We start from the raw sequence: 15,062 nt of genomic DNA on the forward strand, positions 1-15,062 counted from the left end.
TCCATTAGGAACCTTCGCGAACACGATGGCAGGCCGATGTCATTTTGATTGGTTGATTGATTGGTCGATGATATTTTGGCGATCGTTTCAACATTTCACGAAGCGTATGCTCGAACATATCACATTGACAATGAACCACGCGCGACATCGCCAGCGCATTCAGAAGGTAATTTCGTCACCAGCCTCACTGATTTCACTGATTCTATATTCACAGTAATTCGTGTTATGGGGACCACGCAGCAAAGTGTCGTAATAGCTCCAACAATTACCAAGTTAAATAAATAATTACAGAGGGCGAAGTAATCAAAATTAGTCGGAAAATGAATGACTCGCACAATCGAGGCCGAGACCGAGGAAACGATAACTCGCAGCCGACATCAGTGTAACAGAAGACCGGGGAAGAGTAGCCGCTCAACCCGAGCATCAGGCGACGAGAATTAATTTTACTATCACGCCAGCTTCGGTGCAAACGCGCGCAAATGTGAGAGAACGTGCAAACACGGGTCCACTTTGTGGAAGCAGGGAAACTAGCAGGGTTGTTATCGAAAGCATCACGTGACATCCACAAACCGACTCGTGATAACTCTCTGTTGACTTTTTACCATGCCACGTCATCATATTCGCTCTGTGATTGACAGCGGTGGTGCTGTTAGCATAGTTAAGGTAGACCATACAACGCCGAAGCGCAAACCGTCAGCTCTCAAGTTGCCACAAACGAGACAGAAATTTCTACTTTTTCTTAAACAGTATTTAGATGTCCATCTTGGCTTCCCAATTTAATTCTGTTGCAGTGGATGGTCAGACGACTATTTTAGGCATATGATGTCCTGACTAATTTTCAATTAGTCCTTTAACCAACACAGCGAAACCTGTGCTATTGGGTCCAACACACGGCAATTTACGCGAAGGGGACGCAAGTCCCAATTTCACACATTTCTTGGTTGGAACTGAACCGCCCGGATAAACATCAAAGATGTTAACTGAGTTTCCGGCATTGACAACTTGTCTGCAGAAGATTCCCGATGACGTAATACCCTGCACAGTGCATCGCATTATGTATTCAGGCGAGCTGTTTACGTGTAACCTAAAGCTAGTCAATATCACCAGAAATACGAAAATTAATCGACCAAGAAGTAAAAAACTGCTGGACGATGACATCACTTGATATGATATCATACGTGATACGATATGACATATATGATACGATATGACATATATGATAGGATATGACATGTATGATACGATATGACATATATGATACGATATGACATATATGATATGATATGACATGTATGATACGATATGACATGTATGATACGATATGACATATATGATAGGATATGACATGTATGATACGATATGACATATATGATAGGATATGACATGTATGATACGATATGACATATATGATACGATATGACATATATGATATGATATGACATGTATGATACGATATGACATGTATGATACGATATGACATATATGATACGATATGACATATATGATATGATATGACATGTATGATACGATATGACATGTATGATACGATATGACATATATGATACGATATGACATGTATGATATGATATGACATGTATGATACGATATGACATATATGATATGATATGACATATATGATACGATATGACATGTATGGTACGATATGACATATATGATACGATATGACATGTTAAATACGATAGGACATGTATGATATGATATGACATGAATGATACGATATGACATATATGATACGATATGACATATATGGTACGATATGACATATATGATACGATATGACATGTTAAATACGATAGGACATGTATGATATGATATGACATGTATGATACGATATGACATATATGATACGATATGACATATATGATATGATATGACATGTATGATACGATATGACATGTATGATACGATATGACATATATGATACGATATGACATGTATGATATGATATGACATGTATGATACGATATGACATATATGATATGATATGACATGTATGATACGATATGACATGTATGATACGATATGACATATATGATATGATATGACATGTATGATACGATATGACATATATGATATGATATGACATGTATGATACGATATGACATGTATGATACGATATGACATATATGATATGATATGACATGTATGATACGATATGACATGTATGATACGATATGACATATATGATACGATATGACATATATGATACGATATGACATATATGATATGATATGACATGTATGATACGATGCGACATATATCATACGATATGACATATATGATACGATATGACATATATGATATGATATGACATGTATGATACGATATGACATGTATGATACGATATGACATATATGATATGATATGACATGTATGATACGATGCGACATATATCATACGATATGACATATATGATACGATATGACATGTTAAATACGATAGGACATGTATGATATGATATGACATATATGATACAATATGATATCGTTAAAGAAAAACAGAACTTATTGTTTTTGCATTTTATATTTGTTTTTTAAACAAATGTATTCTCACGCTTAATTCACAATTGCCAGTCTATTTATGCGCATATAATTCGAATGGCAAGAAATTGTTTTCCACTCTTGATATAACAAGAGCTCATTACAATGTGATAGCACAGAACCTAGAGGCAGTATCAAAACCGCCTTTTCTATACAAACGGCAAATCATCTATGCTTGTGCAAATATTTGCTTTGGCTCGGAAAATAATCCACGAACGTTTAATTTGCTGATTAGTAAATTGCTTGAAATATTCGAGTCATTTTGAACGTTTGAATGTGCTAAACGACAACGGTTTATCACTAAAATGAACGAATGCTGACAGATGTAAGCAAAGTCAAAATTAATCTTCCTTGGATATTTGATAAATGGTGTCGGTGTCAAACCATCAGATCTATAACGTGGGTTTAAAACGTCACTTTGACGCTTTTACGTTTTAGCGCAAACTCAGAATGGACAAGGCACGCGCTAAAGGCTTTTGAGGTCGGTATTTCACTCGATGTTTTAAATTTGTCTTGTCACGTGACACAGAGACATTGCCAAACAGACGGTACTTTGTCCACTATATGGTGAATTACAAATAATAATCACCGTCTAACAGTGACGTCATTGGGTCTACAAAGCTTTTTATTACATTTTAACGAAACATCTCTATACTGCCTATAAGAGCCCGATCTGTGGTATTCATGGTGTTCGGTACACTCATGGGCAACTTGACCTAGGCGCCCTACGTCATGTCATGGCGACAACCTCCATTGCGATAATGGAGGCTCGTTTTTTCCGATTTAATAATTGTGCTAATGTCGGACGCTTTTCTTGTATAGGTTCGACGGTGGGCACCCACTTAACGGCGCGATATCGAGTTTCTAAACAGAAAAAAAAGAGATCAACTGCTACAACTCATCAGTGAAATAACGAACAACATCGGTCACCAGTTGACAAAATTATTCGGCGTCTTTTTCTTTTTGAACAATCTCGCCCACGGTGGCACTGACAGCGTCACTCGGTAAACCCGCTTACGGTACGTGATTGAACGACGCTATTTTTCACGCTGCAAGTGACGCAACATGCGCGATATTCCCTTCGTTAGAATATAAAGTGATATATGTGTTCAGCTTCACACAGTGTGTGACCCTTACAGCAGCAAAAAGACAATTGAACAAACACTTCATTGCGTCTTCGTACACGAAGACATAAATATCTCTGATGACTCTCAGACCGAGCGCAATTTATGATTCAAAATCGTCGACAAACACATGTTTCACGAAATGTATTTACTGACACGAGGATACTTTGACGTCGGCAAACTATACCCTCACGCTACTAGTGCAAAAGTTTGAACAGCCCAAAGAGTGCACTGGACTGTTCCAACAGACTCTAAACACTGGAAGTTCATTCAGCGACTTAGACACATTATTAGGCAACCTGTCTAAAAACAAACATCAACATCGATAACCATCGATAACCAAGAAATTAAAACAGTGTTATATGGTAGGTTGACAATTACAGCGCCAGAAACGACGCAATGCACCACTCGCTTGGTGGCGATCGCGCAACATGCGTTCTAACGCCTAAAGCCGCACTGGTAAACAACATAACCAAGAAATAAAAACGGTGTTAACAACCACCACCCGGACTCGTTGCCCAAGAGATCAACGACATTAACAACTCTACTACATTCGCACACACACACGCGAGAGACGAGAATTGAGCGATGATGCGGACTACAACAACGGACACGACCTCAGGAAACTTCCAACTTCTGAAGCTGCGGGAATTGTGCCACGGAGCCGATCGATGCCTCTGACAACCAATTAGCAGCTCGCCCCTCCGCCGTGGCGAACCAATATTCGCGGCAAGAAGATGCAGCAGAGGGCTGGGGACGCAAACAACGACAACCAGTCACAAACGCCGTACAAGGTGGTCATGCCTAAAAGAGAGATCTTCCAAAAGCGCGAGTTGGTGATGACGCAGTGACGGTATCGAATTCGGGTATTTCCCAAATAAAAAGTCCGACAACGTTTATTGTTGTTTTCTTAATAAACGGTTTGGAACAAAAGCATCTTGTACTTTGGTTGTGTGTGAACGTAAAACAGGAATTTCCTAATAATCTCGATACTTCCTTTTATATTCATACTTGTAGCTTATAGGCCTGTTAATCCGTCAACTTATTACTGTACTGAGTAGTGTGGTATCAAGCTGTAGTTGATAGTGATATGTTACGCCCTGAATAAAAATCTCTCAGCGTCGTTACTGTGAGTTGACCCGGAGACCGGTAAGGCAGCTCAGCTATTAATGTGGCAGGTTAATTAATTAATAGAGATTAAGTCCAAGTATAAAAGAATGCTATATAATTGTGTCACAAACCCATACAATGAAAATAAAAAATTGCTAAAATGACTGCTAAAACAACATAAGATATGACATCCCCAAACTACATTAATAACATTTTTTATAAATGTTTGCTACTCTTGTGAATGACTCGAGATCCAAGAGATGCAAGTTTTTGTGTCAAGAATTATCCGGTCCGTGAAACCAGGTTTAAGTTTACTTTGAACAGCGACACCCTTGGCCGTGAGTGACTTTATACAGCAAAGTATTGTCACGCTACTGCCACCAGCCGGTCGTTTTAAAGCCTCATTTATTTGCTCCACTCAGACACCGACGAACCCCGAAAACACGTTCGACGATTATATTTTCTAAAGTCGCCAAACCAAGTGACAAAAATAGACAAGAACGAACATTAAAAGGTACTTATTGGTGAGAGACCTCCCATGAGTGTTAAACTATGTGAGCAGCAGCACATTTTATACTTTGGGTACATTCCACGATGAAATGGTGACATAATTTTGAACAGAATACACTGCGCACCGGAAAATATTGTTTTGTTATTCATTGTAAAAGAGTTAAAAGTACCAGCTGACGTATTTAGGTTATTATGCTGCAAAATGGTTTCCGAATTTTTTATTGATTTCATTTTATCAAAGTGAAAAGATGAACAAGCACTTCCTTATAAATCGACGCAGTATTTAAACATAAAGGAAATATTTCATCATTAAACCTGAGATTTCAAACAATGGCTGCTGATAAAGGCGAGCGATATCACGTCAGTGTTTGCGTAACAGAAGTTGATTTAATTCGGGTCTAGCGCAGGTAGCACTCGATGATTGTAAAACGTCAGAAACTTTTATCAATTATAAAATACTAAAGTGCACAAATAAGCGGATGCATTTTGTAAAGACAAAATTAAAACAACTAACTGAAAGGTCCGAGAAAGGACAGCGCTTCGCCAAAAAATTTCTTGTTAACTCAGCACGTATTTTTCAATTTAGCCATTTTTACAAAAGTGAACAGCAAATTACGGAGCAATTGCATGCAATAGAATAGAAGTTTTCACGAGGCCGCTATAACACGCCGATGTTGCTCTTATTTTGAAGTGAAACCGAAGATTCAATGTCGTTTAAAGTTTTCTCAGCTTCGGACATGTTGCTCCACCATGTCTGCTGTGATCAAGCTCGGGCGAACAATCTATGTCATTTATGTTTCCATAAATGGAAACCGCTAGACGGAGGGACGGAGCAACGATGTGTCACGGCATATTTTTATACACCTGCGTTTAGAACGTGTACATTTTATATTGTATCACCCAATTTGTAAGACACGTGTTCGCGGTGTGAGTTGTTACCTTTACCAGACCCACTGCATTTTAGTTGTACTCCATTTGTAAGTCATTTGCTTACGGCGCACAATGCTCATTTGCTCCACTCTTATGGGTTAGTTTTAGTCCAATGCGTTGACGTCGAGGTCTCTTTTATTTATATTGCTCCTGTAAAGGTGAAATTCAACCAATAAAATCGTTCAACATTATTTCTTCGAAAGTAAATTCCGGAAACGCGAATCATAGACATCAAAAAAATCAATTGAGTAAGGTCGTGGAGTGAAGTGAAATAATGTGTCTATTGTCGTTGCAGAACTTAGTAACTTTTGAAATACTAACAATACAAACATCGAATGCTACCTGCGCTAGACCTTAAATAGATCAACTTCTGTTACGCAAACACTCACGTGATATCGCTCGTCCTTATTAGCAGCCATTGTTTCAAATGGAAATTTTAATGAGCAAAGTTCATTTTTCCGTAAATAAGCGGATAAGTTAAAGTGCACTAAGTTGAAGCTTGATCTCACAAACTTGTTTTGCAAAATAGAGAAAGTGGGACATTTAACGATCATCATTGTTAATTAGTCGAACACCAGATTCTTTGAACGTTTTTCAGGTTTCATCATTATTGCATTGTGACACAACAAAATTACTAATTCTGACTTTAACAATAACATTTGAGCGCTTAAAAGAAATCACCAAGGAATTGAAAGCTATACCTCGATGCATGCAGATGAATTAATTTCAGCGCCGCAATCTATTGGAACCTCCAAGTATTAAAAACACGTGATTCGACTTGAACTTGCACAAAAACCACAACTTGGTATCAGCTACCAGCGATGTGAAGTCATCAGTAAATTTTATTTGTGCAAGACGTTTTCTCAGTCTTAAGAAAAAGTTTATGACGTCATAACCACATTATGATGCCTGAAAATGTCTGTGTTTGTCAAGTTCAGCACAAATCCGCAAAGTGATCTATGTTTAATTTATTTTATTACTGGTATTTTTTCGAAAGTTAAGGATTTATATCGGTTTTGGAAGACTTGTTGGGATAATCTGCAACGTAATTATGATAAGAAACACATCTATGACGCTTTGAGCCATGGGTTCCAGTTTTTTAACAGCCTTAACTCACCGTGACAACAAATGATAAAGGATTAAAATTAAAAGATTAGCATGACCTCACAACAACTCATCTTGATTTTTGTTTGAAACGAGCCACGAATGTCAAAGCAAATTTACTCGCGTTAATTCGTCGCAAAAATTTCCCACAAACTGCGCCGCGGTTTCTTGGTTAAACAAAAACGTTGCACAGACAAAGCTTTCTGCTAACTCGACAAAGAATATAATCAATGATTAACTAAGCAGAGACAAGTCGTTCAGTTATTCAGTCATTTTAGTTATTCATTAAGAAGTTGGTCGACCTTTGTAATGGGCGCTACCATGTGCGTCATCACCAAGGCAGCCAGCAGGCTTGTGACATGCCGAAGCTTATAAAAACTTTTAATAATGAAACAAAATTTATTTACGAAAACCAGAAGGGAAACTTTTCTTTCATTATCTTAAATAGTACTAACCACTCGATGCACTCAAGTTGAAAAGCGCCATTGGCAGATTCTGCACTATCCAGCCCATACTTTGCATGGAAATTAAAGCGGGTTGTTGAATATTTAATACTTTGAAATGTTTTTCGTTCTTGTGTGGTCTGGGCCATGTTTGATGCGATAATAGATGATTTAGTTTGATCTAAATCTCCTTGGTAGAAAGCATCTGTGTAGTAACAATGCAACCTTTGATACTTTACTGATACTGTAACTGGATAATTTGAACGATAAAAATCAAATAAAATATGTACGATGATCGGAACTTGCACAAAAGCCAACTCGTTGTAACCCGGGGCTGGAACGATGAGGAATCATGTCATGGTCGGGTTTAAGTCGTGCAAAGACTTTCCTCAGTCCGAGGATAAAGATTGTGATGTCATACCAGTTAAATTTCCGCTAACCCTTGTACAGGGAATTATGATATCACTTGGAGTTTGTTGTTGTGCTACACAGAGGCGATAGGAAAGTTAAACGCCGTAAGACTATTTGCATGTTGCAAGATTTGATGTGAGTCAAATCGTGAGACATCTTATATGAGGGGCGCCATGTGTCAGATAGGTCGCTACTTCTATAAACTTGCTTCACAACTACGAGTTCAAGTACACAGCGATGGCGAAACTTTGTCCAATGCGGCTGGACTAAGATTAGGTTTATTTGTAAAATTCGAGACTCGACTATAGCTTTAGGTCTGCCATATTTTTAACAGATTTGGTTTTTAAAAGTGAGGGAACCTGGCCCTCAAGTATAAAAAGTGGGGGACTGGGCCACTACAGGCCTTTTGTCACAAACGGCCCATCATCCATCATCTATGACTTTACTAAAACCATTTCATACACATGACAGTTCTAACTAACATGACACAATGAAATTTAACCAATGTTATATAACTAAATATCTAAACCACTATGCATAATACAACTAAAAATCTAAGCAACTATTTAATGCTAACTGAGCAATTAATAAATTAAACAGACAGTCGTTGTAATAGTTTAAAGAGTCTCAGCATTTTACTGAAGGAAACGGATGACATGTTATCGTGTACACATTACGTCATTTTTCTGACTAAAAATTTAGTTTACCGACCTTCATTGACAAGCTTAAGAATAACCCCATCTCAGCAACAGCACGCGCTTTGGTGAATCTTGAAGAATTTACTCAAAGTTTTAATTACAATAGTTAAATACTGCACATACCTTGCCAGCTTCGGCAGTTTTTGAATTTATGTTGAATGCAGATTTTTACATGAACGATTTTTACAGGCTTTTTATAACGGAAACCATGAATTCATCATCAAATCATTACATCATTATTACATCAAACTGTTCCTTAACTGAAACACATTCATTGCCACTTAATTAGCTAAATACCGACTGACAGTTACCAGAAGCCAACTAACTTAACCCCACACCTCATGCAGTCTAGCTTATATAGAGGAACAGACTTCTTCTTCTCGCTGGAAATCATTATTTTTGACTCATTGCTGCCACCAACTGATCTCAGGTTATGTTGAAACATGTGGTTTAGTAATTTTACATCTAGAAATTCCATGTATAATCAACCAATTTTTTTAAAATTTGTAACCACTACTCTTGGATTTTGATTATTTCATTATATGTTATAGACCTTGAAAAAAGCCGAAGATTAAAAAAAAAATTTTGAAAATATCTCCAGGCGTTTTCGAGTTATTCAAGTTTGAAATTTTCGCCACACAATGGCTTTTGGCTAGTGAGCACTGGTCACGCTTTATGATTTTCTTTAATATCTTTATTTCTGAAGGTAGAATAATAAAACAAATGTTGAATTTACCATTTTTGGGATCAAGGAATTCATTTAAGCTCATAAAAAACCTATATCACACCTCCTTCATGGAGTAAATTAAGTTTTTTCATTGATGTCAAAGTTCAAGTTTACGACGCAATTACAAAAATAGCAATCGCATTGGAAACATAATTTTTGCACTTTTGTGTAGCATGGTTCATGTATTTTCATGTATCCAAAAATTGGAAACTTGTTTTTTGTCCTTTAGGCATAAAGTTTGTTTTAACAGCAAGCACTATTTTTAAGATTCTTATAAGATATAAAATGCAGATTTGAGCAATATCGTAAAACTGGTCATGCATATATATGCAAGGTTGCAATTCCAAGGCACCAACTGCTAGTGTTTAAAGATTATTCACCAAAAACATTAATTACTGCCTGCTAAAGGTGCACTCTGAGAGAGGTTACAGTAAATTTGAGTTCCTTTTTTGAACTTTTTTCCTTTTTTGAAATTTTGCCTACTCCTATTTTGATTCTTATTATTTTATTATTATTATTCTTACTATTATTTTGATTTCATTTATGTATGATAATGATGAATTTGCCTGCTTAATGCCTGGAATTAAAGATTATGTAAGTGTTTCCAAAAATTTTCATAAGCAAAAGAAGCTCATTTTGTGCAATTTGAAGGAATTATATGCCACATTTTGTGAAAAATATCCCGAGCTGAAGATTGGATTCTCAAAGTTTAGTAAAAAAAGTGAAATTGTTCACTAAAGTAAACGAAGAAAAAAATAAAGACGCTTGCTTCACAGTTGGGCAGTTAGCTGCGTTGGTGGGGATATCAAAAAGTGCGTATATGTGTGTGTTACACAGTAATATACAGTATTTGTTGAATCGTTTGGTATCGAAATACTGTACATTGTACAATACAACTAACCTGAAGGTATAACTCTTGTGCGTTTTATGCGATCACTGCCAATTACTGCAGTATAGCGCAGCTGCAATTCATTTATTACGCAACAGTACAGTATTTTAAATGCGTTGTTTGCCTTTACACATGACCATGAAACGAGCAATTGATTTTCCGCTTAATTCGGACAAAGCCGTTTCTCCGCTTAATTCGGCCAAAAGTGAGCGGAACCAAAGTGTCCAATTAAGCGGAGTCGACTGTACAACGTACACATAAAAGCTAGGAATAATCGTAGCGCCAACACGTGAGGTAGAAATAAAGGCAACCGGATCGGTTATTGATACGCGTGATATTGATAAGGCGTGGGGACGGTCAATGAGGTCATAAAATTGCGTAAATGTGTGGTCAGACGAGTAGTTGTGAGACGGGACCTTGGGTAGATACAAACTTGTCCTAAAACATATTTTTATCTTGTAGGCCGTGTATAATCAGTATCTGCTGTAAGTTGAGATTGCGATCTCTCCAACGCTGGGCTGCAATGTCACTCACAAGTAGTCGAGGAGCTTCAACAACACGCATCAGGTCGCATGGAGCTGGATTTTGTGTCTGGCTGGTGTTGGAATAAGCTGCATTTCGATTTCAGTGAATTATCTCGCAAAATTAAAACTTGTAGAAGCAGTGCTGAGGCTGATGCACGTGACAAGGTTTGAAACAGCGAGAGCAAAAAATTCGATCAGATGTCCTTTGAAACTACACCGCGGTTATTTTGTATTTTATATTATTACCGCGGTTATTTTGCGAGTGACGCAAAAAATATTGTCTACGAGTGCATCAAAATACGGCTTAAAAACGTAAAGTTTTGACAAAATTCAGTAAATTTAGAAAAACATGAGCCGAGTTAAAACATTCGCTATAGAACAGAAGTTAATAAACGAACATTAACACGAATACATCGTATATCGGCTTCACCACAATGAAGGAAGGTCAAAGGTCAACCATAGAGTTGTGAAACTTCCTTTCGTTCAACACTGACAGCGTTAAATTGTTTCAAAAGAGAATCTTTCCCAAAACCCCGTCCCCGCCCCTATAACGTCACTCTCCGCCAGTGCCCGAGAGAAGTTGGAAGTTCTTGAGAACGACCGGATAGGGTATTTGGAGTATTCACGTGGGTATTAGGAGGTGGATAGGGGGAAGGCAGCCCTGGTTAAGCGGGACGTGGTAGCCCACCATGCACCGGAGGGAGTAGATGATGGCAGACTTGGTGATCGCTCTCGGCGCGTTCAAGTTGTTTATCACCATTGGGGATCTCCCCTCGAAATCAAACGTCGCGCTGCCCTCCTGCGAGTCGATCTCCACGCTGAGGTTGATCACCGATCCGTCGTCCATCTTGTCCGACGCGCGGAGTACGCCGTCCGTTGTCATGGAGACGTCGCGCAGCAGATTTCTGACCGCGACCTCGGCGTGGTGTTGGATGTGTGCCATGTAAGCTTGGACCACTTCCAACCCGTAATTTGATATAAGCTCCTGGACCAGGTGGATCCCCTAAACAGAAAGCCTCGTTGAAATGTCTGTGACGGGTACAATTGTGACGTTAAAAAGACACCCACCTTCTGGTTAGTGGCAACTTGTGCTCTCAAGTCGGCCAAGTTGTCATGGAGATTGCGGGTTCCGCTGCATCCCGGGAATTTCCTTGGTCACAGCAGAACGGCCGTTACATCTGTGACGTCAAAGGGAAAATCAAATTTGCCAACATTTGCAACAGGCATTTATAATTTAATTTGTCTTAAATACATTCCTGGGCTACCGCAAAACTAAGTACACCATGGACCATAAATGGACCAATGCAATTTTCTTCAAACACACCTTTGATAGCTTTTTGGTGCTGAACAACAGCTGAAAACCAAATGTATTTGCAACAGATGTGTTGAAATATTGAACCAGATGTTATTTATAATTAACGAAAAAATAAAATCACCATTTTCTTGAAAAATTCCATCCTTGACCAGTTTGAACGATTTAAAGACAGCGCCTTCATCATTCATCGACGTTGAGTTTGACGGCATTGAACCTGGCATGATGCCACCGACGTCAGCGTGGTGGCCGCGATTTGCCACGAAAAATATCGGCTTCGTGTGCTCAGGGATGAAAACCTGGTGTGTGGTTGGAAATAATGAAGCCATGTTGCATAATGTTGTCTGATATAATCAGGTAAATTCATATGATATGATACCAACTAAACAAATGATTGTTGGTAACCACATAAATTACCACATCGGCAACTAAATTGCCAAATAACCACATAGCTGGTAAATTAGGTAACCACATAATGTAACCACATATCCAACCATTACAGCGAGATGATGATTTAAACTGTGACAATACACTGTGATGTAACAAATTGGTAATAATGATGTAAAATAACTGTCGCAAACTGTTATTTAAAAAAAAGTCACCCAAATGAATTAAATAAGTAAAAACATTCGGAAAAGATGTAACTATTTAATCTTGTTTAAATAAGAGACAGCCTTTGTTGTAGAGAGAAGAGATTGTCAAGTTGCCTGAGCTACCGCAAAACTAGCACTAAATACACATGGACCACGAAAGAAATGGCAAATTTTTCGTGGCAATTCGCCGTGAAAAATATCGGCTTCGTGTGCTCAGGGATGAAAACCTGATGTGTGGTTGGAAATAATGAAGCCATGTTGCATAATGTTGTCTGATATAATCATGTAATTTCATATGATATGATACCAACTAAACAAATGATTGTTAGTAACCACATAAATTACCACATTGGTAACTAAATTGCCAAATAACCACATAGCTGGTAAATTAGGTAACCACATAATGGTGGTGGTCCCAGCATAAATCGCAAACTTCCGATAATGTTTTAGTAGCGGTTGGTTAACATAAACACCGTTGTGAAACAACAATGAAATTTTTGAACATCGTATGGCAAACTTCATGTTCAGATCTATAACATTTATCACATCACCAAGCAAATCACATGATCATACTCACGAGATTGATCAGGAAGATGAACTCCTCCAGTACATGGATGGTTGGAGAGGATGCAATCTCCTTCATTGATATCTATCGCCCTCATCTGGTACTGCACGGCATCCTGCATGGCTCCTAGGTGGCCTAGGATGTGAGAAGCATTGGAAACAAGACCACCATCAGGTCCGAAAAAAGCGCACAAGAAGTCAAGTCGTTCCTGTCGATTCATGTAATGTTACACAATAAACAATGAGTGTTCTAATGACACAGAATGATCATAATAGAATTATACCTACTCAGCTATCAACAACGTATTTACACAAGCAAGTCTTGCAATATACAAAGACTATACGGGACTTTCAACGACTGAACCACAGATAAAATGTCAAGGGCTGAGAAATCTTGGTGCAATAAATTCGCAGAAATTAGAACAAACAAGTAAAAGCACTGTTGGACGATTATCTAGACCAGTAATGTATAAATAACAAACATGTATAAATATGACAAGTTCAAGCCAGACCTTAATGTTAGTGGATATCGCTGTCTGTTGTAGAATCCCACCCTTCTGTTCTGCAATGCTCATGAACCTTTGATGTCAAAGGTCAGAGGTTATAATATAGTGATGGGGTCAGTGATCCCAGTATAGCACACATCCCATAAAAGTTAATTGGGAATGACAAAAAACCCAACCACGCTTTACAGCTACCCCAATAATAATTGTATGCATTTGGTATTCAATTTCCCAGTTATTGTCATTTGGGTAAATTGTCAGTCATAAAAATCGCTTCGAGAAATTCAGTCCACCAAATAACACTTAACAATAACAAATACCACCTATTTAAAATAACGGAGAATGACAAAGAACCCAACCACACCTTACAACTACCCCAATGGTCATTGCATGCATTTGATATTCAATTTTCCAGTTATTGTCAGTTATAAAACTTGCTTCCAAAAACTGTATCTACGAAATAACACTGACCTGTGTGAAAATATAGAGAGTTGGATGGCGTCCAATTCCTTGCCAATATGCCTCGGCTTTCCCTTCCCTATCATGATGGTGATGTCACCTGAATAAGCGAATTTTCACAAAATTACAATTTCTAATCGCGGCAAGCTACAATGATGTTGTCAGTCTATCATGTAACAAAAAGACAACCCTCAACACAATCTAAAGTGATGTTACCATGATGTCATAATGCAATACATAGTCATACGCAACCATGATGTCATACCGCAATACCTTTCTTAGTCATCTTTCCCTTGCAGTCAGGTTCCACCAAGATTGTGCTGGTTTTGTCGATGATGATCGCTGGACCGTGAATCACCTGACAGATCCTCTATGAAAGTCACAAAGTCACAATATTTTACAAAAGGTAACGATAAAATATCTCAAAAAGATCGAAAGAAAACAAGATACTCAATACTATAATATACAGTCGAAATCGGTTAATCGCATATCGGTTAAAGGCATAAATCGCTTAATAGCATTGCATTGCATAATCCCAAACCATTCCCATTCACTTGTGAAGAAAATTCAACGGTTAATCGCATAAGGGTTAATCGCATA

The 15,062-nt window shown here is 38.0% G+C and overlaps 2 protein-coding genes across 3 annotated transcripts in view; both read right to left on the reverse strand.

The window, feature by feature from the left end:
- The window catches only part of LOC143452376 (5-oxoprolinase-like), a 109,816-nt gene that overhangs the window by 31,574 nt on the left and 63,180 nt on the right, over positions 1–15,062 (reverse strand). The window lies entirely within an intron of this gene.
- Positions 11,255–14,070, reverse strand: LOC143453403 (5-oxoprolinase-like). 2 transcript variants are annotated; one of them, XM_076954742.1, is made up of 5 exons: positions 14,013–14,070; positions 13,514–13,709; positions 12,468–12,642; positions 12,100–12,209; positions 11,255–12,034 (listed from the first exon to the last, which is right to left on the reverse strand). In XM_076954742.1, the coding sequence occupies exon 5, from the start codon at positions 11,972–11,974 to the stop codon at positions 11,654–11,656; it is 321 nt and encodes a 106-aa protein (XP_076810857.1). In that variant the 5' UTR covers positions 11,975–12,034; positions 12,100–12,209; positions 12,468–12,642; positions 13,514–13,709; positions 14,013–14,070; the 3' UTR covers positions 11,255–11,653. Both variants share the same exon structure in this region, with proteins under 2 accessions (XP_076810857.1, XP_076810858.1).

This window comes from Clavelina lepadiformis, chromosome 4 (assembly GCF_947623445.1).
Source record: "Clavelina lepadiformis chromosome 4, kaClaLepa1.1, whole genome shotgun sequence".
NCBI lineage: Eukaryota > Metazoa > Chordata > Ascidiacea > Aplousobranchia > Clavelinidae > Clavelina > Clavelina lepadiformis.

Excerpts from the sequence above, each read along its gene's own strand:
- LOC143453403 (XM_076954742.1), bottom strand. The coding sequence starts at position 11,974 with ATGGCACACATCCAACACCACGCCGAGGTCGCGGTCAGAAATCTGCTG.